Consider the following 24,835-nt stretch of genomic DNA (forward strand, 5'->3'; position numbering starts at 1 on the left):
CATTAAATATGCATAGTGCTTTACAGCAAAATAAAAGCACTGCCTCCTAAGAGATTTCAGTCTAAGACCCCATTTCAACAACTCATCCCCCTTACCTGGATTCTGCAGGATCTCCTGGACAATGAACCAAGGTTCAAAGCAAAGAGGCACGTGCCTGAATCACAGGGAAGCCTGTGCTCATTCTTAAGGTGCCTTGCTGAGTAGGGGTGGCGGTAAGGGCCTGATGCTTCATATAACTGAACTCTAAATATTGTATAGAAATAAATGATAAGGGATAAGAATAAGGCATTGGAGCCAGGAAGGAAAGATAAAGACTTCACCCAAGATTTTTTTCAATTGGCTGTGCACGCATATCATGTGACCTACATGTCTAAAACCGTTCAGGCTGCTTATAAATGAATGAATAGGCCTTGCAAATATGAATATGAATAATCCTATGCAAATATGACTGGTTGAAGTGCTTACTCCCTTCAGTAGGCACTACTCATGTTAGAGCTTCATGTGGAATCACTGACTTTGTCCCAAATGGTGTAGTTCATGATGATGGCAGAGACTTTATGGCAGCAGCAACAGGGGGGAGTTTGGGACAGGGATAGAGCATTTGGGAAGGAAAGATGGAGACACACAGCAAGAGGGAGCAAAAATACAGGAGTAAGATGAGAATGGAGGCAGTAAAGGAAGAGAGAAGGGGACGAGTCATGGTGTGCAGGGGAACAAAAGGTATGGCAAGAAATGGAGAAGTAAATGTTCCCACATAAGATGTGTGAGACAAGAGTTTTTGCTCAGACTGCCAAAAGATACTATGGCTGTTCAGGCCTCCTCTTTCTTTCACCTCCCTGTTCCTTTTCCTCAGCAGAAGAAACCATATTATGCTAGAAACAAATACGGCCCTCGTGATCTTCTAGGAACATCCTAAGCTACGATATGCCTGGGTAATTTCTACTTAGAGAGAGTCCCTTCACTTAAAGGGACCTGCCAGAGTTCAGTCACATTTATGATGTTTCTTCAGCTCAGGGTTCCCTCAGGGAATCTTTTGGGATAAGCTTACATAAATAGTTGTTCCTACTCCTGCTATTTTTAAATCTGACAACTGCAAAAAGGTTCGTCAAACCATAAATAACAATGATCAAGAAGAACWGCTAATGAAATGCAGTACATTGGGGACAGCATATAATCTAGTCAAGCTGATGAAGAAAGTAATATTCACTTAATCTTTCTTTGAGTTGGTGGGTTGCTTTTTTTTTTTCTCAGCACAAGGTCCATAGAGTCTTTTATATAAGGTGGTGGCATTAAAAGAGCAGGTGCTGTACATTTGTACCTGCCCTACTGTATCATGCTGGCCTGATGTCAGGTTCCTGCTTGTTGAGAAATGACATGGAGGTGAAGTGGTCTTGTTGAGTCCAAGTGATTTATCACATGGCACTGTGCCAGCACTTGCTGTTACACCAAGCTGTCAGTTTCTTTGTTGTAAATTAAACCACGTTTCACAACCTGAAAGATTTTCGAAGCTTATTTTGTAGATGGATTTTCTATCAATCCCTTGCAGGGCAAACTGGGCTCTATTTAATCAGAGTACATTATTTTATTTCAGAGTATGACAAGGAGTGTTCTTCAATTTCTAGAAATGTTAATTATTGGTATACATACCTCAGACAAGTAGCTCTGCAAGTTTCAGTACAAATCCTGAAAACGGGGAGTTTTCAGTATCCCCATAGTACTCCTTTCACTCTTCCTCATTGGATTTCTTAGTTGAAAAAAGAAAACAGGAAAACAACATCTGCTGACACTGAGATTGGATCTCTTTACAAAATGTGGGATTATCATTTGTGTTGCGGGACAAGTATTTTTGGTTATGTCCTTCATTTATGAGAGAGAAGCATAGAGCACTGTTAGTTACTCAGCCTCTTAATAACCCACACAAGCACATTTACTAGTACCACTCTGAGTTGGACTGGAAAAGGGAGAGGAACAGGGAGAGCAAGATATACAGAGGTAGATTTTTTATTTCATCTAAGTATTGTTAAGCGTGTAATCTATATCTGAATAGGTAGATAAATGTAATATTATGTACTTACAACTCCCTTTTCCTAGAGCCATTTAAAAAAAAATCCCAGTTGAAAGGGACATTAACAGTTTTTTGCTGGAGAAGTACAGATGACCGGTTGGTGTTCAGAAGGCGAATAGGATGGCCACAGCAATCCAGCCAAGAGAGCCCTGGGATCTGGGACACTGTCATCAACCCAGACACACTTCCTCCTGGTCTCAGGCACTGTAGGTCTAATCAAAGAGAAATGTAAAAATAATGTAATATAATTTAGGGACAGGACACTTGGGCTTGTTTCTCGTTCTTTCTAACGTTCAGGTAAGTGACACAAGATAGGTAGAACAGGAAAAACCTCCTCCTAGTAATCCTTATAATGGCTCTCTGCAGTGCTGAAACCCCTATATCAGGAGGGGAACAGAAAAGGTTTTTTGTTTTTGTTTTTTTTTTTCCTTTTACAAACCAAATCTGCCAGTTCCTTTTGGTAGATGGGGCATTCTGCATAGCTATCAAGATGTTTGTCTCAATTACACAAATGCATAATGGCTTTTACTTACATACCCAGCTGATGACCAGCAGTTTATTTTACTTTAGGCCTCGTACCTTGCATTATCTGCACTCTTCTCCAGGGTAATATTTTCAACTTTTATTGTTCCCTCCTCTGTCAGTCAATGGTAGTCACATCTGTTTCTCCCTCTCTAGCATGTGTACTGGGTAACAGAGAAGGGCTGTAGGCTTTCAGCTGTAAATCTGTGAAAGGCAAATATTTTTCTGAAAGTAAACAGTACCATAACCAAAAGGCTGGGGTTTTGGCCCAGTTTAATTTAAAAATTATGCTTCTTTCATTACTCTGCCATATCTCTACCATTTCGTTTGTTGATGTCACATGTTGCTAGCCTACGTGCAATTTTAGCCTTGGACTTAGTGCTAAGGTCTGTTCAGTACATCACCAAATGCCTTTCAGGACTGTTGCCAGAAATATTCTTTTTTTCTACTGAGAACTGACCTGTAGACTTTAATTCATTCACTTACAGCATCTAGCCTTGACTACTGTAATTTCTTGATTTGCTGGGCTTGGAGCCAAATCGATTGGCAGACTCCAACTTATCCAGAACTCAGCAGCTAAGCTTCTGACCCAAGCCACACCAACTCTATATCCTCCCCGTGCTGGGAATCTATATCTGAAAAGCATGTTACACATTTACTGTAACAGTTTCCTTTATACTGTAATTTTATGAGTGGAATTCATCTTTTCCCCTACACGTCAACTGTCTCACTCTTACAGAGTTTTTCTGAGCTAAATTGCCAGATAGTCTACTCTTGCACTTGCAGTAATTTAATGCAAAGCCCTTTTCATCCTGTATCCCTAACTGGTAGAATTTGGAGCAAAATTTTGTATGAGATCTGATTATTTTATGAAGACCTCTGTTTTTACTTTATCACATTAAGTTTTAGTTTCTATTTTGTTTCTTTTTTGTTGTAAGGCATTATAAAACATTTGGTTGCTAATATTCTTTGTTACTGCATAAAAGAAATTAAAAATCTTCATTTATGCATGGCAGCTGATAACCTAATAAAGAAAGGAAAAAATGACTGCTTCTTGTCTCCTGAAACCTAGGAAGAATTTCAACCTTTGCTGAATCATGTAGTTAAAATAGCCTATTTGATGAATGTAACGGAGGCTAAAAGTGCTTTCTTGCTACCTGTTAATCTGCAAATAAGTCTGTACTTTGGTTCCCATTTATTTCTTTTCTTCTCTAGTAGTATCTTTTGCAAATATCCTGTATCAAATGTTCTCTTGCCCTGAAGATATTCTGGTTTTCCCTTTAATCCAATCTTTTATGCAACTCCTGTGGGCACCATTTAAGGGATTTTTGTTGTTGTTGTTCCTAGTTTGTCTGGTTGTTTTTACATTTACACCTGACAACAATACCCTAGTCTGGCAACATGGTTTATGGCAACAAAAACTGAGGTTTAAGCTTCTAATATGCTTACACCTGTAATAAAGTATATTGCAGTTACGCTGCAGTTGTTAAACATTAGCTGACAGTTGCATATCACTCTAGGTTTAGTTTTGGGGCTTTTTTTTGGTTAGTTATGACTCAGTGGAAAAACAATAAGAAAATAATCATTTATCTGAAATATTCCACATAAACTACCAGCTGCAGAATAAGTTGTTAGGAAAGATGCAATCAGTTACACCCTCTGAATTATATTGACATAGACCTTTCAAGAACTATGTGGTTTTTTAAAACCTAATTTAGCAAGGAAGCAGCTTTGCATATGGTCAATGAAAATTTGATATAGCATAGTACTTACCAGCAGATGTTTGTCAATGAATATTTCATGTTACTTAATAATACTACTTACCAGTCACAGTTGACAACACAGTGCATCCTAGAGCTCGAGGTGCCTTAGAGGGATAGGTATGACCTATTATTTCATTTTGGAAATTTCCTTTTGGAGGTCAGGAAATAGTCTGAAAGTCACGATCAGCAACTAGACAGGGAACAACTGTTTCACTCAAATTCTGCAGAGATCAGACCAAAATTTGTGTCCTCTCTTTGGCCAAATCTTACCCAGACCTGGAGGAAAAAAAGTAAACTGTGGAGTTTCCCAGTTGATATAAACTTTCATGGCTTCCCCTCAGGGATGAATCTATCATCATTATGGGCTGTGTGCTGTTGGATCACTTACCCGTACAAATTTGATCCTGATCAGGGGTGGATACACTACGTCCTGTCTACTAATTAGCCAGAGTATTGGAGTTTATGTCAGCTTTAGTCTTTTACATTGGCTGTGGGAGAACTGATGAATCTTGATGCAACATGAATTAACCTGTGAACAAATTTGAACTGACAGAATGGGTTTGTATTGGATTGGCACCTCGTAACACATGAATGCAGGGTTTTGGTGCAATACAAGGAGATACAAAAACACTTTCCTGTACCGCCAAATCATGGTCTTGACTGTTTTTTAGTTCTAATGTAATACTTGGAGACATTTTAGTTTGGGTGTTACCTAGCTGGTGTTTGTAACACTTCATAACCTAAAATGTTGTGTATATATAAATTGCTGTATATAAGTTAACACTTTCTTTGAATGCGGACTAGTCAGACATTAGTTTTTGACATGTGCAGAAAATTTGCTCCTTAAGGCCCCAAGAGATCCATGCTCAGAGTCCTCATTTAGATGAGTAATGTCAGGAGGACTTTTGTCACATTGAGGACTGAGCTCAGCCCAGCATATGACTTTTCTTTCACCACCCTCCAACCCTCCAGCCCCAGTGAAACAAACTGAACACAGTTGGCACTAATACATGAGAGAATCAAAAGGGAAACTTGATGCAACTGTAGATGTAAAGAACTTTCTAAGTGACAGGTATTGTTAATAGTAATATCAGTTATGGTGGGTATTTAATATTTTCTCCTACTCTTCCCTTTTCTGTTATCCTTTGCTGTCTACTGGAAAACATTTCTTAAAACTGCTTGATTTTTAGCATCTAGTACTCACAGTATCCTACCTTCTTTAGTTTTTTAAAAACCTCAGAGTCAGGTAACTGAAGGAGATCCTTTTTGTACTCTTCACTCTGTCTACCACAGTTATGCAAGAAAACTCTTTGACATCTTCCTATCTTGTGTTTCCACTGAGGAGAGTTTCTGAAATGACCAGATAATGACTTCTGATAAATTTTAGCACCTGTTCACAGAATGGAAATTAAACATTTTAAAGTTCAAATATTTTTTTCAAAATTCAGATGATCTTATTAATACCCATTAGTGGAAAATGGCAAACCAGCTCTTCTTCATATCTTTGTGAATCTTTTCTACTTGAATTTCCACTTCTAAACTAAAAATAGATTGTTAATTAAGTAAGATTTTCTGAGCACCTGGGTCACCAACACAATGATAGTAATTAAATTCTAGCCTCAGTTTCTATACACATAATAACAGAGTGCTTTTGCATTTTCGTTCTTTTCAAATTAATTGAATAAATATATACAGGATAATTTAATCCTTGATATATCCGCCCTTCACTACAAGCAAATGTTAATATGTGGAAATCACATCTATTAAAACCTGAATGGGTCAGGAACGGATCAGATCATCCCAGTAGTTTTGAGAGAACTTTTTTTAGATTAAACAACTTTTAAGGTTCAATTTAAAAATAAGATATTTATTTGTATGGTTTTAGAAATTAATTAACCAGCCCTGATGGTTGGAAAGACAGTCGTCCATAAGTGATTCAAAATGTCATAGCCTTCCTGAATCTGAAAGCAGCTTGGAACAGTGGTAGAAAGAGGGAAAAAAAAGAAATGTGCTCTTATTCAACTGAGTGAGGTTAACTTTCAGATCAAGAGATGGAAGATATAGAACTGACTTACTAGTCATCTAGACCATTTTAGGGGAGATAGGTTGTTATAAATAATAAGATCCTCCACATCTGTGACTAGCAGGGAGAAGGAGAGCAATCATCAAGCGACTCACCAGATGCTGCACAATGACAGTTCTGCCACCTCGTCCTCAGGGAAGGAGGGGGGAAGGAATCGCTGCAAGCTGCAGAATGTTTTTCCAGCCCAGGAATCTGAAGGGATCAAAACCCAAGAACCTTGTCTTGGTTTGTCATAAAYGCAAAGCTTTTTTTCAGCTTGAATTCATAGGTTGGCATAGCTGCTCACTCAGGAGCACAGTCCAGGCCATTTGTAGAAAATTTGGATATCTTGGTGGTCTTGCACTTACCTGTTCAGTGATCAAGACTGCTTACATCCTGACCAAATCATTTTTCAGCAGGTCTGTGTTGTGAAAGGATAACATTGCTTGTAACTGTTGTGAAGAGAAATAAATGAGGGCTGGGAGAAAATGTTCTGATTTAGGATAAATAGGTAACTAAAAATTTAAGGAGCTCAGTTGTCCTAGTTTAATAACAAGATCTGGCTTCAGAATTAATTCATCAGAGTTGAATGAGGGAAGCCCATTTCACATCTCTCCTTCATCCTATACACACTAAAATGCAAGTGTTCATATAYATAAACATACATAGGCCAGGGACACAAGACAGACTGACCTACTGCAGGTGAGTCTGAGAGAAGCAGCAACAGCAGTTACATGATGCAGCATTTAAATATGGTTTAGCCCTTCCTGTCTGCTAGCAAATTCACATTATCAGATACCTACCCTTCAAAGCAGAGCTTGCTTGTCCTCCATACTTTCATTTGTACAGCCCTCTCATTTATACGCAGCTGCAACCAAGGAACGAACATCAGGTTTATGCCTTGAGTATCATCTCTCTAGTCACATGCTTATAGCCACACACAGAGGTACCTGGGCACATAAAGTTGTAGTAAACATCACTGGGAAGCCGGTGCATGCATGTTCCTTGGTACATAGTTATACGCTGTGTAGACTAAAGTTGTGGAGACAGACTTGAAGGGAGACATCTCCAACATTGATAAAATGTAAGTACAAAAGACACATCATTGGATGGATATTGATGATGTTGTTTCAGTAATGACATCATCCATAGACTCCTAGTGTCTTTGCTTTGCTTCTCTATAGTGATCACAACATAAATTGCTTGTCTTGTTTGACTTCCTTGTTCACCAAAGTTGAGCAGATTGTGGCCGTTTTCAACGCTTCTACCAGACAAAAAGCTTGGGACCATTTCTCGAAAGCCCAGCGAAAGAACATAGACATTTGGCGAAAGCATTCTGAGGTTGGTGATTTTATTATTATTTTCTACCCATCATCTCACAGCTGGATTGACACAGAACGAGTGTGATTGTAGCTGGACCTAGTGCATTCAGCAATATTTATGGCTACAGTTTTAGCTGTTAATCAACTAGCCATTATAAAATCTCATCTGCCGTATGAATTGCTCCCATTGCTCTCATTACAATAATAGTCATTAAATAACACTAAGATAGAGAGCAATGTGTTTTTATTTTCCATGCAAGAATTGGGCAAACATTGGAGGAATACGTTTACTGTCTAAGATAATGAACTGAAGTGATGAAATTAGTTACAATATTTTAAACTAAGGATAGAATTAAGTCTTTCAAATATGAAAAATAAGTTTTTAGGAGTCATCATGATCTGGTTTTAAAAGTAGCATTCTGTAGCACAGATTTTTTTTCTGGTTGTACCATTATATGGTCATTATAAGATGACTTTGCTTGAAAATAAAATAGATATTTCTTTCATAAAATAACAAGTTAAGCATATTCAGTCCAGAATTATGATGTACTCCTTCCCACTTGTTTTATGTTCTTCTTTAGAAAGCAGATCAATCACTTATATGGATTCTAAGTATATTGCTTACAAACAAAACAGTATAAATGTAATCATAACACAACATAAAATTGGCAATGTGGGTTCATGCATGTGTGATTGTCATAAGCATGAGCAGAGGAAATGGGTTTCTACTTCTCCTTGCTGTGAGTGTCAGCAAAGGAAGTGATAGTCCCCATCTTGTGTTTTGGTCATCCAGCTTTCGTTTTTAATTCAGTATTTACGCTATGAGCCTGTATTTTAAAAAGTAAGTACCACTGTCTTTGTTTTCTTTCTTTCTTCTTCCTTTTTTTTTTTTTAACATGGGCAATTTACATACACCTGGCTTACCTTCAGGTAGTACAGTATGTTGATTGTTAGTATCATAGACCTCTAAATGATTTTTCTCTGTCTCAGAATAAAAACTTTAGAAGGTAAGGTGCACTTATTTAATTATTTTGTAGTACACTTGTAAAATAAGTGTTGTACACTTAGTTTGAGAAAAACTGAAGTGCTGTGATATAAACCATTTGGATAACATTTTAAGTGCCCATTAACTAACGCTAAATTACAGTTGAATACCAATGGCACTAAATGTAACATCCACATGAATACCAAATGAATTCTTTATTATCAGTGCTATTATGGTGAATACCAAATGACTTCACAATAATGGGACACTTAAAATGTTAGCATAATTTATTGATACAAACTGTACTTTGCATTTTGTTCACAAATATTTCAAATAAGTAGTGGATAAAGTCTTTGTTTAATTGAAAGTTGGGAAGTTGGGGGTTGCTATTTGTCTTATTTTTTAGAGAGGTATGAAAATGTGACTTGCTAGTAGTTTGTTTCAATTATATTAAGACCATTCCTTCTTAAGCTAACTTTTTGTGAAGGAATGTGGGGTATCACTCATTTGCTTGCTTCTAAATCTTTAGGATTATATGTCCCAGGGATATGTGGGAAATGGGGGAAATGAGTATGAGTTGAACTTTCTGGAAACATCATTAATTCAATACTTGCTCTTTCAAACATTATTGCTTTTTGTTTTTCTATGAAAAGGACACTAAGAGCAATACATAAATATATGAAGCATCTAGCTGAATATTTCAGAAATGCCTGTTTTCCAGATGTGAAATATGATGGATAGGTACCAAACAGCATCTTTGATTTAAATCATATTGTCTAACCATGGCATTATCTCCTAATTTGTTTAATTACCCAGTCACCTTCCCTTCCCACTTTAGAAAAGCTTTATAGAAAACAGAACGCAAAGCAAGCCCTCATACAGTCATTCCCCATGAAAGATTATTAGCTTTGCTGATAATGTAGAAATTGATGCATCAAAGACATTTATCTGCTAAAAAGAGAATAAATGTAAGTGGATGTCTGCTCATGTATGCAGCCTGCATTTCCTGGGAAAAAGTGCAGGTGGCCTTTTACAATAAGAAATTAAGAAGCGGTTTGCTGATTTCTTCCAGAGATGCCTCTTATTGCTTGAGACGGTAGTTGACAATTTACCATTTCAATCACTTTTTTTTAATTTGAAATTATTCTTGTGTGAAACGCCCACTAATTAGCCTCCTTGCCTTTGCTGTGATAAATGGATACATACATATTTATTAGAGTATTTGAGATCTGATGAACCAAGGGTACAGCTCAAGAGAAACGCCTTCCCTTTTTTCCCACAGTCCCTCTCTGACAGTTTATTGTGAATTGCATGGAGCAAGAGTTGGACTCTTCAAACCATTTCCCCCTTCCATGCACCTCTTCCTTGTTTCAAAGATTGCAAACCACCTCTTTGGGAATTAGGCTCTTTGTCGACAGAAAAATTAGCTGTCTGCAGACTCAAAAGGCCTACACTAATCACACTGCAGCATCCCCGTGTTACACCTGACAGGATTATTAGGACAAAATAGAATTCTCTCAGTCTTCTCAATGCTGCCATTAAAAAGCCAGCCATTACACCAGCATCAGCCTTTTCTATCAAGAACAAAGACTGTCTAGACTCCCACAAAGCCCACATGCCTGCTGATCATTTACCTAGTTACATATGTACAGGCTTCCTACTTGTCTGCCCTTGCGGTGCTCTCTCAGAGACTGGGCTGTTAGCCCTGATATTTGTTTCAGATCACGATGCAGAAATTTTCCGGACAATGTTATTGAGCTGAGTCTTTTAAATCTGAGGAAATCTGAGAATAGGAACAGCCCGTGAGATTCTTTTTGCCTAACRTTAGGCACCTAAAATACAGAGTGCTCCATCTGAGCTAGTTGCTCTAGGCTCCCTTTACAGTCAGCAGAGAGAAGTAGGCACTTTTAGGGCATAGTTAATCTGACTTAATTTGGATTTCTACCTTGTGTAATGTGAATCATCTTAAAGTGCCCGTTTCTTTACGTTTCTACAAAAGGTGTGTAGGGGAACTAGTTTTAGTGGAGACACCTACATTTGGCCAGATTGAATCCTGCCCCAAATGATGGAGAGAAGCTGGAATTTTTTATACCTTAAGCAGATTGACAATCTCTTTATCAATCAATCAATCAGATTTATACGCAATTTTAAGCATTATCCCTACTGTTATGGTGTTCTTCTATGTTTAGAATGAAAAATCATTTGACATGGAGACTCACTTTCTCTCTTGTTTTCCCTGAGTGTTGCTTTTGATAAAGTCAATTCTTTCACATGAAGAATTCTGTTTCCTTCAATTTGAACCCCGTTCAAACTATGAGTGTTGCATTGACCTTGCCCAGCACTACTGTTATTATGAACCRATTTATATACAGATATGTATGATTACAATGATATATGATCTATAATTAAAAATCAGAGAAGTTTTAAAAACAGTTACTAAAAATAAAGCAATTACTTTATGGAAATCAATACTGACAAAAGGTCATCTTGGGTTTTAGGAGCTCCGAAATGCTCACAGTGAACAGCTCATGGGAATCCGCCGGGAAGAAGAGATGGAAATGTCTGATGATGACAGTGGTGACAACCCCACTAAAAAGCTGAGAGTTGATGATTCAGGTAAAGCAAAAATCCCTCTACAGCGTCCTCAAAGATGTGTAACAACTGTTGTGTTTAAAAAAAAAAAAAAAAAGCAAACAAAAGCTTATATATGAGAGGAGTGAGATATTAACAGAAGATGATTATATAAACCTAACCTATTTTAAATCTTCATAAACTAGTTATTTGAATGATGCAAGCTGTGTCTAGGAGGTTTCTCTCACCTGCTAAGATGTATAATGATGAGAACTGTCCAGTTCTGCCCATAGCTGGACTCATTATGTGTTTTTTTTAACGCTGTCTCTGCTATCTTACATAATAGTATTTCATTCCATGGTTGTAACAATGTCCTATTATGAGACTGGTTCTCTTTTGGTCAGTATTCTCTAAGCCTTACCTTTCTGTTCTGCAAATATTTTATAATGTATAACCTCACTAAGAAATATGTGCTACCATTTTAACTGTGTGTTTTGTGGATTTAACTTTTAAGGATATATATTTCACAGTATAGCTCTGCATACTGTGTTAATTTTACATTCATTAGATGGCTGTCATGAAAGAAAGAACAAAGTTGCTTGTTATATCTGGAAAGAAAAGCAACTTTTTCAGTCTTCTACAAATATTCTGCTATCCAGCCAGGAGGCACACTCCAGGAGGTGGCTCACAAGCCGCCTGAATTACCGATTGGTAACATGATCTGGATCCTTTGCTTGATTTCTTAACATTGGTTAATAAATTTGTGGGTAGCTAACAAAAGTTTACCTGTTTAGATACTTATCTCCAGAAGGAAAGCCTACAGCAGCTAAAGCCAAAGCATGAGTGAGAACTGCCAGTCACCAGTGAGCTTTATATACAGTAAAGATGGAAAAGGTGATATGGACAGAAACTGAGAGTTGATGATGAGGACAGTTTTGATTTAGGCATACCACCACCGTATTAGGAAACAACCAAATTTCATCCATACTGAATACATTCAGGTACTTGTATGCTCGCACAAAAGTGTAGTAGATTTATGCCCACACGGAGAGTGCTCTTTGACTCCTCCTGTGACAAGATGCTGTGTGAGGTTGAATGATTCTAGAAGCAAAGACCAAAGGAAAGAGCATCATTCCAGCAAGAAATTTTTAGTAGGGCATTCCTTCTGAGGGGAGAATTAATGTTTTTCCTGAAAGTAAAATGCAACAATAAAACCTGTAAAGGGCAGTTTTAATTTTTGCTTGGCTAAATGGGTGGGATTGAATTTTCTAGACATCATTAGCTGAATGCTTGGAACTAAGACAGGGGGTATCTGCAGGCAAAGCATTCCTAGCAGTCACAGACTTTTATGCATGTTAATCATTTTGCCTTGGCTATGCCCAGTCTTATGGAGAGAAGTCATTAGAATTAACRATAGGAAGGTAGAGCCAGAAATACCCACAGCCTGCACTCCAGAAAAGGAGTAATGATGTTTTGAAAAGTCATATTTACCAGTTCAGCTAGGTTTAACAAATGCACACTTAAGGCTGAGATGTGTAGATCATTCATTTTGCCTCAGATTAGTAACATTACAAATAGGAAAATGTATTTGGTTTTCTTCCCTAAAAAGGGGACATTTCTGTCAGATGTTCTGGTATCTGAGATTTCTACAGCATTGTATCCCAACTTACTTCAGTAGTTGCATTGTTGCATGTATTAGTATGGGCACTTGAGTTCCCTCAGTGTTAACAGTACCAAACCCAATACTGTGTAGCACACTAAGTCAAAATTTAGTAGTATGAATCCACTTGAGTACTTGTCCAAATTCATCGTCCTCTTGATCTCAGTCAAGTTAACTCAGCCTGCTGCATAGGCAGAGTCACCCAGTTATAAAATTATTTTTTATTATTTTTGTTTTCCAACATTATGCTCTTGACTAAACCGTGTGGATTTGATTCTTCTGTCATTGACAGTAGAGGGAACTTAGAGATGTTTCAGTTAAACCAAAGGAGTTATTGGGTATAAAACATAGGTAAGTGAAAAGAAAATGAGTGAGTGGCATTTATTTTTTTATTTTAGGAACAGAAGAGTGATTCTTCCTTTCTTGTTTTAACATTTTTTWAATTCTTATTTCTGTTGGGCTTATTTTCTTTTCCCCTTTGTTTTTATGTCATTCCTGAACCATCTCTTTATCCCACTAGATTGGTTCATACTGAAACAAAGAGGGCAGACTCCAGCCCCATCATTTCAAAACACAATGAAACACACCTAAGTCCAAAGGCTGTGCCAGGACCTTGGTGTCTGAGAGATAATCCAGAGTTGCTGGACTTCAGTTTTCAGAGCAACGTTATAGTGAGCTGAGGCCCTTGTCCACAGTGAATGTGGGGCATTTGGGTTAGATGATGAAAAAGCTGTTAGCAAGAAAGGTTTGCATTTTGTCTTCAGTCATGAAGGAGTCTGTTGCATACTAGAAATCTACTAATAGTTGTTTGTTTGGGAAGATTAAGGCTTGTTACTTGTGGCTATACAGAACAGCCCAAGAGGGACTCATTGCAAAGTGTGTCACTCCATTCTAGACTCAAATGTTCTTCCTTCATCTGCCAATTGCTCTTCTCTGAGTTGTTTATAAACCTAATATACTCATATCAGCAGAGCTGGCATGATAATTGGGAATTTCAGCCTCCTGGGCCTGTCCTCCATCTCCTAGACCTGCCTTTAACCTCTGGTCAATGTTGCAGTGCTGGGGTACTGCCTTCTGGGCAAAGACCTTCCGCTCCTCCAGGTGTTTTGCAGACAGGTCATTCTCCTGTTGTGTGCAAGCTGAATATTCATGGAAAAGAAAGACATTGCTACATGCTTCTTCTGTTGGAGGGCAACTTTGAATTGCTGCCAGGACCCCTTGAACACCCCATGGGGGAAACCAATAAATGGTCTGAACTAGCATGCATGACTAGTCTGTAGGAATTCGTCCTGGTTTCACAGACTGGAGGTCATTTGTGTGATGAGGAAAGCTGGCAAAAGGCTAGACTGAGACAGAATGAATATGACCTGTGGGCACAGCTATTCCTTTAGAATGATGGGTTTTTTGAAAACTCAGGCTTTAAACAGTGATTTTTCTGCATTGTGGATTTTGGAGTTTGAAAGGGACAAGAGGATTGCTGAAGTAAAGCCATAAAAAAATTGCTAAGAAAAAATAATAATGATGACTGGCAACTCAGTTAATACATTTGAAAGTCAAGGTGCAGCTACTGAAGCATTAGCTCAGGGGAAAAAATGACATTCTGCACTGGAGTCTAGAGAATATAGGAAAATCTTAGAGCGATCAGGATTTATGGATGCTTCATCTCCCACCTGCTGGCACTGGGAGTGAGGATCTGCAAGTAAAAGTCTCCAAAGTAATTTTAAGAATTAGTGAAGTGAAGCTGCATGTTGTAGGAATGAGCCGAAGTTTGGTTTATGCCTAGAAGGCACCTGTAATTTCACTTTAAGAGGAGGTAGGTTAATCTCTTTCTTTTGCAGTTCTTGGCAATGTGCCATTAATTCTAGTGACTCCAACTTCAGTGAGAGACTGTGGTCGGCACTGCATAAAAGAAAGAAATACACAGTGCTCGCTGGGGGGACACTGGGAGGATGGTCGTGAGATTAATATGCTTTTGACTGGGATCTCAGAGCTCTGAACGAAATTCCAGCTCTGCTACAAACCTCTCACCTGGACTAATCAATGAATTTGTGTTGCCTCAGATCTCTGCTATCAAATGGGGGTAACAGCACTTCCTTTTATTCACCCACTGAATGTCTTGTCCATGTAGATGGTAAGGGCCTTGGTACAGGGCTTTCTCTAGCTGAGCATATAAACAGTATCCTGCTCATTGAGCCCCTGGGGCATTTGAGCACCATTGTAATACCAGCGATGGAGTAATTTAATAACACCTTGGGCACTGCATGCAAATAGTAAAGGAATTGCAAGTTACATAGTGTAAGCCCAGCTTGGACACATAATATTGGCGCTGCCTTCCAAGTCAGGACAGTTTAGGCAGGATTTTCAAACATACCAGTTATAGGTGCCTAATTCAAACATTGCAGTTTTTCTGTCTTAAACAGTTGCCTGAACCTCTGAGTGCTCTCCAGAGCTGGCGTGTCCTGTTGGCAGCAACTGCGAAGTCAGATGCCATAGGAGACAGTCTGAATAGGGGGCAGCCCAGATGACTTAAGAGTCTTTTTGAAAGTTAGTATTTGAAAATCACACCCCTGTGCACACAGCATAAATTAGTCATTGTGATGCTGTTCATAAGTCTTTCTTGAAAGCTGCAAACCTGGCAAGTCTTCAAGGAAAGCATGAACCAATACCAAAGTGATCTGTGTGACCTTTATTCATCTTTACACCACAATTCAATCTTCTTTTGCTATTTCTAAGGCCTTGTGTGAATGCAGAGATACACAAGCATAATGAAAACTGTGTTTTATAGCTGGATTAAACTGAGAGGAAAGCTTTATATAGCCTGTTACAACTTTGAATAGAAATTGCTCAGTCCCAGCTGCATGGAGCTGAGCTTTGCTCTTCCTTTTCTTCTGCCTGTCCCAGTGTCATGCCAGATTTCATTTCAGAATTTCCAGATCTTCCTCTTCCTTCTGATTCTGCTCATCAGATATTTCTCCCGTTCTTTATTGTAAGTCTAATCTTTTGTTTTTATGGGAGATTTTGTTTTAAACCAAAGTCTGACTTGTTTTTCTGTCATTACTTCTACACTTCATTGCTTTTCAGTATCAGATTTTGTGAAAGCAACACTGATATTTAACAAGCCCATAATTTGCCCATCTTCTTTCTAAACTTGTTGATAAAGATAATGTAAAATAATAAAATGTATTTCCTTTAAAAATTAATGGGCTAGCATCCTTTTTTCCTCAAATAAATCAATACCATTACAAAGCCATCAGCAGCTGGCATCATAATCAGCCCTGCGGTAATAAATATATGAACACATACAAAGAGGAAAATAAAACTTGTTAACAAAATCTACTAACCAGGTTTTATAAGCAGTCTCAAAGAAAAAAAAAAAGTCTTTTAAATTGGAAGAACTGAATTATCATCATACTGACATGGTCCCCTAGCTGGCCAGACAAGACAACTGAATAATCCATTTGAGCTCTGTGAGTGGAGTAACTTCACTTTGAAAGGAAATGCTCTGGCCATAGCAGAGACAATCAGCCTTGCTCCCAGGGACCATCAGAGATGATCACTCGAAAGCAGCACAAGATGATTACTCCCTCTACGCAGGGAAAAGTCTGTTCTAGTGTCTTTCACAGCATGCCAGTTTAGAGCTGTTATCATCAGGCAGACTCCAATTCTGTTCCTTAAAATGCATTCCATTTTTTCCCACAGCTTTTACAAAAATAGGCTCAAATTCAGGAAGCGTGTAAGCAGGTGCCTAATTTTATGCCCATGGTTTTACATCCATTTGGCTTTAATAATGCTACTTGTGCGGCTGAATTTAGCAGCAATGCCTTGATGAATCAGTTCCAAAGGTAGCTGCCAAGTTTTTCTTYTCTGGGGGGTAAAGACAGCCCAAGACCTGCCCAGGTACTGGGTTAGATCCTTTGCTTCATTAACAACACTTCAGCTTTGGGAGGAGGGTCTATGCTCATCCTGTAGGACACAGCAGTTAAAGGGTTAACAACCAAACTTTCCATTTTTTTAAGGAAATAGACACTTCAAAGAGACTTACCTAGTATGGGTTTTAGGAGGATGTTCCGTTAACTACAAAACAAGTCTGTTGTGTTTTGATGCCTTTCAACTGCCAGAAACACTATTATCTAGATTACATTTTATTATGTTTTCTGGGTATTTCATATTGATATGGTTTTATACAGGATCATTACATATGAGACTAAATTTAATCCTGTTTTTAGTAAGCTTTAAGGACACTGAGGGATTATTTATGTAATAATATGCAAAGTTGCTATGGAAAATGCTATAGCAACCTAACATCTTCACAAAACCAAGCAGCCACTTGTGACAGCAATCTAAATTTACATTTATTTTAGTGTCATTTTATTGACATTCTTAGTATCTCATTTTGACAGCACTTTAAAATATGTTTTGCATTCATGCTAGAACAAAATTAACAGCATGTTGTTGGAATGAAGATGATTGTTATAATTTTTGGAGATAATTTTAGCATATTTCATTTGGGGTAAATAGTATTAAAACAGTAGTGAAAAGAAGTTTGAGTGCATCCCTTCTATTTGTAATACAGCAAACAATGCACATTGAAAGTAGCATTTTACAAGTCAGTGACAAGCTAAACTGTTTTTATTTGCTTCATATCCGAATGAAAATATTTTTTAAGAAATAAATGATTTTGTTATCAGAATTTATTTCAAATCCTATATCTTTTATTATAAGTTTCCCAGATCAGGATACAGGCTATAATTTTTCATTAGGTTTCATAAAGCAGGGAATCATTTCTGAATGCACTGAGTTGCAGTTTGATAGAGAATTTGCCCTATTTAAATGGAACTTCTCTAAAACATAGAATAACAGTACATGTTGCCCCATAGAAGGTTATATAAAAAGAAAAGGAAAAAACAAACACAACCCCCCCAAACAGTCTGAACCTTGTCCTGCGCTCACTGCAGTTAATAATAAAACTCACATTGGCTTCAATTGGAGCAGAAGCAAGCTCTGTATATTGATTTTCTCCATCCCCCTCCATTAAGAATCTTGAAGTGCGGCTGTAACATTGTTGAAGTGGGACGTTGGCAGCAAAATCAATAAAAGACAATATTAGAACATATGCTGTTTTCAGCTTCCTCACAATCTGGTATAGATGGTATTAGCATCCTTCTCCAAATTACACTTCATGCTTTCTATAAAGTGACCTTCCTTATAGTGCCCTCTCCAATACTAAGCTTTTATGCTCTGTCTTACTCTTGTGTTTAGCCTTCAAGAGAATGAGCTATGTTTATAATAGTGAAGATGGTTGATTCTGAACAGGTCATAAGGAAAGATTCCTTCAAAAGTGGCTTCATTTGGCTCTCAGTCTAAACTCTGCTAGTGGTCTACTATGAAAGCTTATTTTTATTTTTGTTTGAAATAAGCTCTTGGATATGGGTTTTCTTAATTATGCTGCAGTTCCTGCCCTGTTGTTTTTAGGACCTCTTTTCACTCCAGCACATTAGAGAAGTTTGCAGACACTGCTTCAGGGTAAGATTTAGGCACCCTCTTATCCACTCTAAAATCCATGAAACATCAGCCATTGCTAAGTTGCCAGAGAAGGTAACAATCAGAAAGCAGAATCTTTTCCAATGTCAATACAAGGTTCTAAACTCAGAACTACATTTTTTGCGAGCATTATTATCTCATGAGATGTGCAAGCCTGGACAAGATTTCCAAAGTAATTAAAAGTTTCCTCTTCGAGCCTGCAGGATCTCAGTCCCCTCGGGTCCAGCAGACTGGTAGTCTGTGATGTCCCTGCCTCTCAGGAGCTAAAAACCCACCCAGAAGAGCTAGTGCTTGAAGTTGGATGGCCATGGAAATTCCCAATGCTACTACTGATTGTTTTACTTTGATGAATACAGCTTAGGTTCAGAGGAATTTCATGATTTTCTGATCTTTATTCTTGGATTAAAGACTATCACAAGAAAATCAGCTTCTACTAAACTCACATATCCATAAGGTAGTGTTTTTGAGATCGATGTATTTTGTTTATGAAGTCAAGAGCCAAGTGGATTCAATGCTGTTTGGAGGTGAGTGACTTTCTTTTAGTTTTATTTGGTTTCAGATTCATGGCAGAAGGAAAAGAAAACAAGAAAAGCCATTTTAGATGTGAAATGACAGACTGAAGAACCAGACACAATACCAAAAATACCAATTTATTTCACTTCTCCACTAATTCAAACATGTGACTCCTTGAACACCAGTACATAAAACTGCAAAAGAGGAAAAGATGTTTCTTCTGTGTTAAAAAAGAAAGATGTTTTTTGAAATTCAGAGTTTGAACTGCTACTTTATTTTTACTTTTCAGTGGGCAAATAGCTGATTATCTTTTCATTTATTTATTGAGCTCTCCATGTGCTGGATGCATAACAAGTTGTTACTCAGGTTTAGGAACTGTGCCACACATGTCTTTACAGCAACTTCTATATCCCAGTGACTGTTGAACTGCTTCTATGATTGCCAAATGTCCACCTTATGTGTCAACTGAAGGAGATCTCTCTCAAGAGATTTAGGTGGTTACCAGTCCACAACATCATTTTCGTCATTGTTTCTTTGTCATGTATCACATATAGACAGTCTTCTCTCTCAAATTGCTCTGAGCTCTGGAGACAAGTAAGCTCTTTCCACAGTTCAGGAGGAACATGATAAAAACCAATAGCTCTCCTCATTTTGTCCTATTATCGATAGGTGTCTGCATCATCATGTTCTATTGATTGGTTTTGAGAGGCCTGTGCTGCTAGACCTTGATCCTGCAAGCTGCTGCCTGCTGCTGAGAGTGTTTGCACTCACCTTCTGCTCAACACCCACAGATGCAAAGTCCTCAGAGTGGCCTACCCAGAAAGTCTGGTACCAGGAGTATTCTGCAGTTATCTCTTCGAAGCTACACACTTGCAAATTTCAGTAAATTCTGTTTCTGAAAGGACAGGAGGTATTACCAATCTCTGTAAAACCCTACCATCTGCGAGTCTGCACTGCATTTTATTTTTCAGTAGCTGAGAAGAAAACCTGCTAAACACTAAATTGTGGAGAAGCACAGTGGTCTCTGTTCGGAGATACTGAAGATGAAAAAGGCAGGATGGAGGGGAAGAAAGGAGGCTTTGGCTTTCAGATACAGCTCTTCTGGATATCTTTAGTGGAAATACTCCCCCATTTACAAATGAATAAATGGCTCAATAATTACTGTCTCTGAACACGACAGCCAAGAAGTACCAAGCTGCATGTGGTTATCTGCTAATGCTTTCCAAAGGGGTAAAAATGTATTTCCTTATTTAAGAGATTAATTTTCATCTAAAACCAAAGTAACTGAGGAAGTATTTTAGTATCATGCACAGTTTTAAAATAAAAAATAGCTCAGCACTCCAATCCAGCACATGGTCAGAGGGAAAGCTGGATAAATTTGTCAGGTATTTGAGGTGCAGAAGAATTTTGTAAAAATGTTGCTTGTCCTCACATTTATAGAAAACACATTATATTTATGAACAGGATTTGTCCATTATAAATTAGAGCAATTCAAAACACCACAGTCATCTAAGACAGGCCAGTGCCTATTGTTTAAGTCTGAATAAAATTATAGCAATTACTTTTACTCCTAAGAGATAACTGTCAGTAGCCTAGCTATACAGAGATTTAGCTATATACAATAAAGGTTGAATATCCTACGTGATCTGTGTATCATGTGTGCATACACATACATATAATCCATACAACTAATATCCATAAGATTATGTCTACCATATATGAAAGACTGAGCATTCACCAGCATGTCTTGTGTTACATGGACTTCAAAATCCATATCTTCAGTTACAAGGCACCATTAAAACAAGCAGAATTTTTCCTTATTGATGTGGGAGAAGGTCATCAGTGCCGCTTGGCATCTTCTCAGTAACCAGTGTTTTTCTTACTTGAGTGAACATATTCCTTCCCTCTTGAGACTCAAATGTCCTCTGTTGATTTTCAGTGCTACAGGAATACAGCCATTTCTTGAAAAACATCGATTAGAGGAAAAAGTGACTCCTTTGCTGGCATCTTTAAAGCACAGGCCCTGTAAATTTGGCTTAATGGTTCTATTTCTCAATTAGAAAGAAGGCAGAGCTACTAAAAGAGATTCAGTCCTTGATTAATTACACTTAACTGAGGTAGCAATTTTTGAAGCAGTTATTGGTAAACATAAAGCATAAGTATGTGAAAAATTCACCTCATCACAAACCAAAATCAAATACTTTAATGAGCAGTGGGGAGAAGGAGCTATTTTTTACTGAATTTTGAAAATATCTGAAAACTGCTACTATTTTTGATCAAAGTTACATATACCTCTACATTTGCTTGTGATAGCTGGCTTCCTATGCCTCTAGTCCAAGAGAACCAAGCAGGAAAGGCAAGGCAACAACCAACCCGACTCACAGTCCACCACAGCAGTCCTCTGTGCAGAGGCAACCATTTCCCATCCTATCTCCCCTTATGCACGAGCCAAATCCTTTGGCCTTGGCACACATCATGGGTGGCAATAGAGGAAATACAACCCACAAAGGAGAGGAAATAAGGGCCCTTTGCTTGAAAGAGGCAACCTGAAGAAACTGGTCTCAACAGGGCAGATTAATTAGTGACTGTCAAAATATCACTTACAAGCTATGTAGATCCAGTTCTCCAAAGAAATGCTGTCAAGTAAAATAGACCTAAACTGTGACAGGCTTTGATATTGTTGTAACAAGGTGCTCTCTTCCAAATTCTAAATATGCATTTCAGTAATGTGATGTGACAGGAAAAGTCCAAAACACTTTATACTGTAATTTACCTGGGACAGAAGTGGGATAAGAGGGGATTGGAGAATGTACTACAAAATAAGTATGAGTGAGGGAAGAGAGAGACATCTGAAAATGTTAGACAATTGGGAATTACAAATGAACCAAGAGATGGGCTGGTGCATTTTGAGCTGAAGAAGGTGGTCTAAATGTAGTCACTCTGCAGAAGAAAAAGACAGGAAGGTATGAAGAAAGGGATAGAAAGATAGATCTAAAGTGAGATATTAACCTTCTGTCTTCAGAGCCCTTTGGAAAAACTTAGTTCACTGATTCAGCGTTTTTTCTGCAGCCATGAGGGCTACATCAATGATCCTAAAGCGTGCTCCTGAGCCACTGACAATTTGTAAGACTGTAGCAAGTAGTCTGCAGCGGCTTCCTGGAACAGGCTAAAACAGTGAGATTAACATCCCTCTTTAGAGTTTTTAATTAAAAGTCCGAGTTTGTAAGAGCATGGAGAAACACAGAGAGCCAGTACTGATCCACAGTCTAAAAAATTTGGAAGCCACTAGTCCTGAAACTTAAAGCTAAGTTTTTCAGATAATGATCTCTCTGGGGATTTAAATAAAAAATCAGGTATGGTTAGACTCATCATAACATCACAAGAGCTGGCAGCACTGCTCTCTAGGGACATTTTTAGTCCACTGCTGAACCAGCATTTGCTTGCAACTTTTTGCCAGAGTTTTTATTAGGCCCAGTTGGGCCATAATCTGCCCTCTTTTTCCCTACATCTTCTTTATTATTTGCAAAGAGATATGCTTCATTACACAAGAAATAATGAGTCTTCATAAATTACTGGTGAGTCACATGTGTAGTAAACCTAGAAAAGGACAATGCTATTGCCGAAGTCTGTTAATCAGGAAGATTAAGTTAATCAGGAACAATCTCTTCTCAGACAAGTGCTGTGGTTTCTCAAATGTTGCATCAGTCTGTATTGGGTGGGATAGATAAAACTGCAGTTAAATGATGGTGGAACTTTTCTTTTTTTTTTTCTTTTTTTTCTTTTTTTGGCAGCATCTTACCATTTACTAATTGTTCGCTAGCAAGTTTTATGTGAATAGGAAGCCTGAAAATAATTCTCATGAGTATTCAATTTGAACATCTGGTATCATCATGAATGTAACTTGTATAATGAGCTTCTCTGCATTGAATGTAGGCAGCGTGGTGAGGAAAGGACTTTGAAGCAACTGCACCTGAGAAAAGGAGGCTTTGTGATAGAGTAAATCTCCCTCCCAGTGTGCAGGCCCTAACTCCCACTAACATTAATGGCAATAACCCTTCCACATATAGGATAATTAGTCCCCTTAGAGTTTAAATTTGCAGGTACTGAGACGTTCAAATGAAGTGTGCCTAACATTAGAAAAAAATGTGGAAATTGTTTCATTGTTTGGTTACATTATGTCTGAAGGGAGAAAGAAAAAGGAATATTCATGGCGAGGCTAGCTTGTAATTGCCCCAAATTATTTATTTTTATACCATTCTAATTCTGTTTTCAGAGTTTATTCAGGCTAGTTAGTTAGCTGTTTTCAAGCTTTAACCAAAGGAATTTTTTAAAAAGCAAAGTGACATAATCTATTTTTGTGGAAACAAGGGAGAACAATGGAAGAGGCATTTATTCAAAAATGCAGTGTAGGAATAACGTTGCTTTTATCTGCTAATATCAAGCTCCCATCACTGACACCTGAGCCCTATTTATGCTGCTGATCAAATAATTAGTAATTGTCCTTAGAAAAAAAAAGAAAAAAAGCCTCATCCAAGAATGCAAGGAAATGGATCACAGCCACTGTAAATATCAGAGGGCTCAAGAACCTGACATTGTTATAAAACTTGGCTGAAAAGATGCCTCGAAGYGACCAAGATGTAGCTTAGTGTTACTCTTCCAGAATGCTTCTTGGAGATACTGCCAAAATTTGCTTTGAACCATGCACAGAGCATGTATAACTAAAACTTCTACTCAGAGCTCAGTTTTTATAGTACAGTTTAAGAAAGTCAGCTCTGAGACAGGTGGGTTTATATCTGGGTAGTTAGTAATAAGGTCCTGAAACTTCATTCAGCAATGAGCTGGTAACTAGTGGAGAGTAGAGAAGGTCGGCTTTGATGATTTGTGATGGATGTGTCAATTAAAGCTTCTCCAGCTGCTCAGCTGTGTCCTTCCACCTCAGAAGCCATCAAGCTTTCTGTCTGTAATCATGGCCATGCTGCCTCACAGATGCTCGACGGACCCAACCTTTCCTAAGTAAAGCCTTATGGGTCAAAAATGAATGAGGTTCCAGTGATTTCTTTTAGTTTATGAAACTCTGAAAGTTTTCTCCTCCGGGGCAGCCCTAGTCTTCTCCCTCCCTCTGGCACATGCCAGCATGCACACCACGTGTCGTTTCTCACACCAGTGCTTCCTTTCGCCTGTTCGCATTCAATATGAAGCTGGTCCCATTACTTACTTTTTCACTTTTCCTCCACCACACCTCTGTTGTGACACCTTGTCTCTATCAGTCCCTAGATTTTCTCTTGGTTGCATTGCTTGACAGTTCTCCTACTTGAAAAAACAGCAAACTAGATAGAGGTTAAGGACAACTTTTATTGTTTGTCTTTATATTGGTGAACTTTGTGTCCTTATTTACGTCCTCTCACATTTTTCCAGTCCCTCAGGCTGAAAGTTCTTTGGAGAAGTAGCTGTGTCTTGCAAGTTTTTTTGACATTGTAAATGTTCTGCAATGGAAGTGATGCAGGCAGAAAATTACCATAATAACAGCCATCATTTTGACAGCTTTTCTTGTTGTTGTTATTAAAGGCACATTATACCATTTTAAACTTTAAAATTTTCAAGTCAGAAAATTAGGATAATGGCATTAATAGAACTCCAATGGCAGTGCAGTTTGGGAATATGTTCTTCATCTGTTTTTATCCACCTCACTGTTTCAATACACTCAATGCAAAGTTCAAAAGCCTTGAGAAAGCTAAAGARCTTAGACCAAAAGTCTGAAGACAGACAAATAATCACAGAAGTTGTCAGTTACATGATTTAGTTGAGTGTCAGGTCTACCAAAAAAAAACCCC

The 24,835-nt window shown here is 38.1% G+C and overlaps 1 protein-coding gene across 1 annotated transcript in view; it reads left to right on the forward strand.

Moving 5' to 3' along the window:
* Window positions 1-24,835, forward strand: part of ENOX1 (ecto-NOX disulfide-thiol exchanger 1) — a 126,561-nt gene that overhangs the window by 50,688 nt on the left and 51,038 nt on the right. Inside the window, exons 6-7 of the mRNA XM_026054748.1 lie at window positions 7,647-7,753; window positions 11,218-11,335. Coding sequence (XP_025910533.1) covers window positions 7,647-7,753; window positions 11,218-11,335 — 225 coding nt within the window. The remainder of the gene's footprint in view (window positions 1-7,646; window positions 7,754-11,217; window positions 11,336-24,835) is intronic.

The sequence above is a fragment of the Apteryx rowi genome, unplaced genomic scaffold, assembly GCF_003343035.1.
Source record: "Apteryx rowi isolate R43461 unplaced genomic scaffold, aptRow1 scaffold_966, whole genome shotgun sequence".
Taxonomy (NCBI): domain Eukaryota; kingdom Metazoa; phylum Chordata; class Aves; order Apterygiformes; family Apterygidae; genus Apteryx; species Apteryx rowi.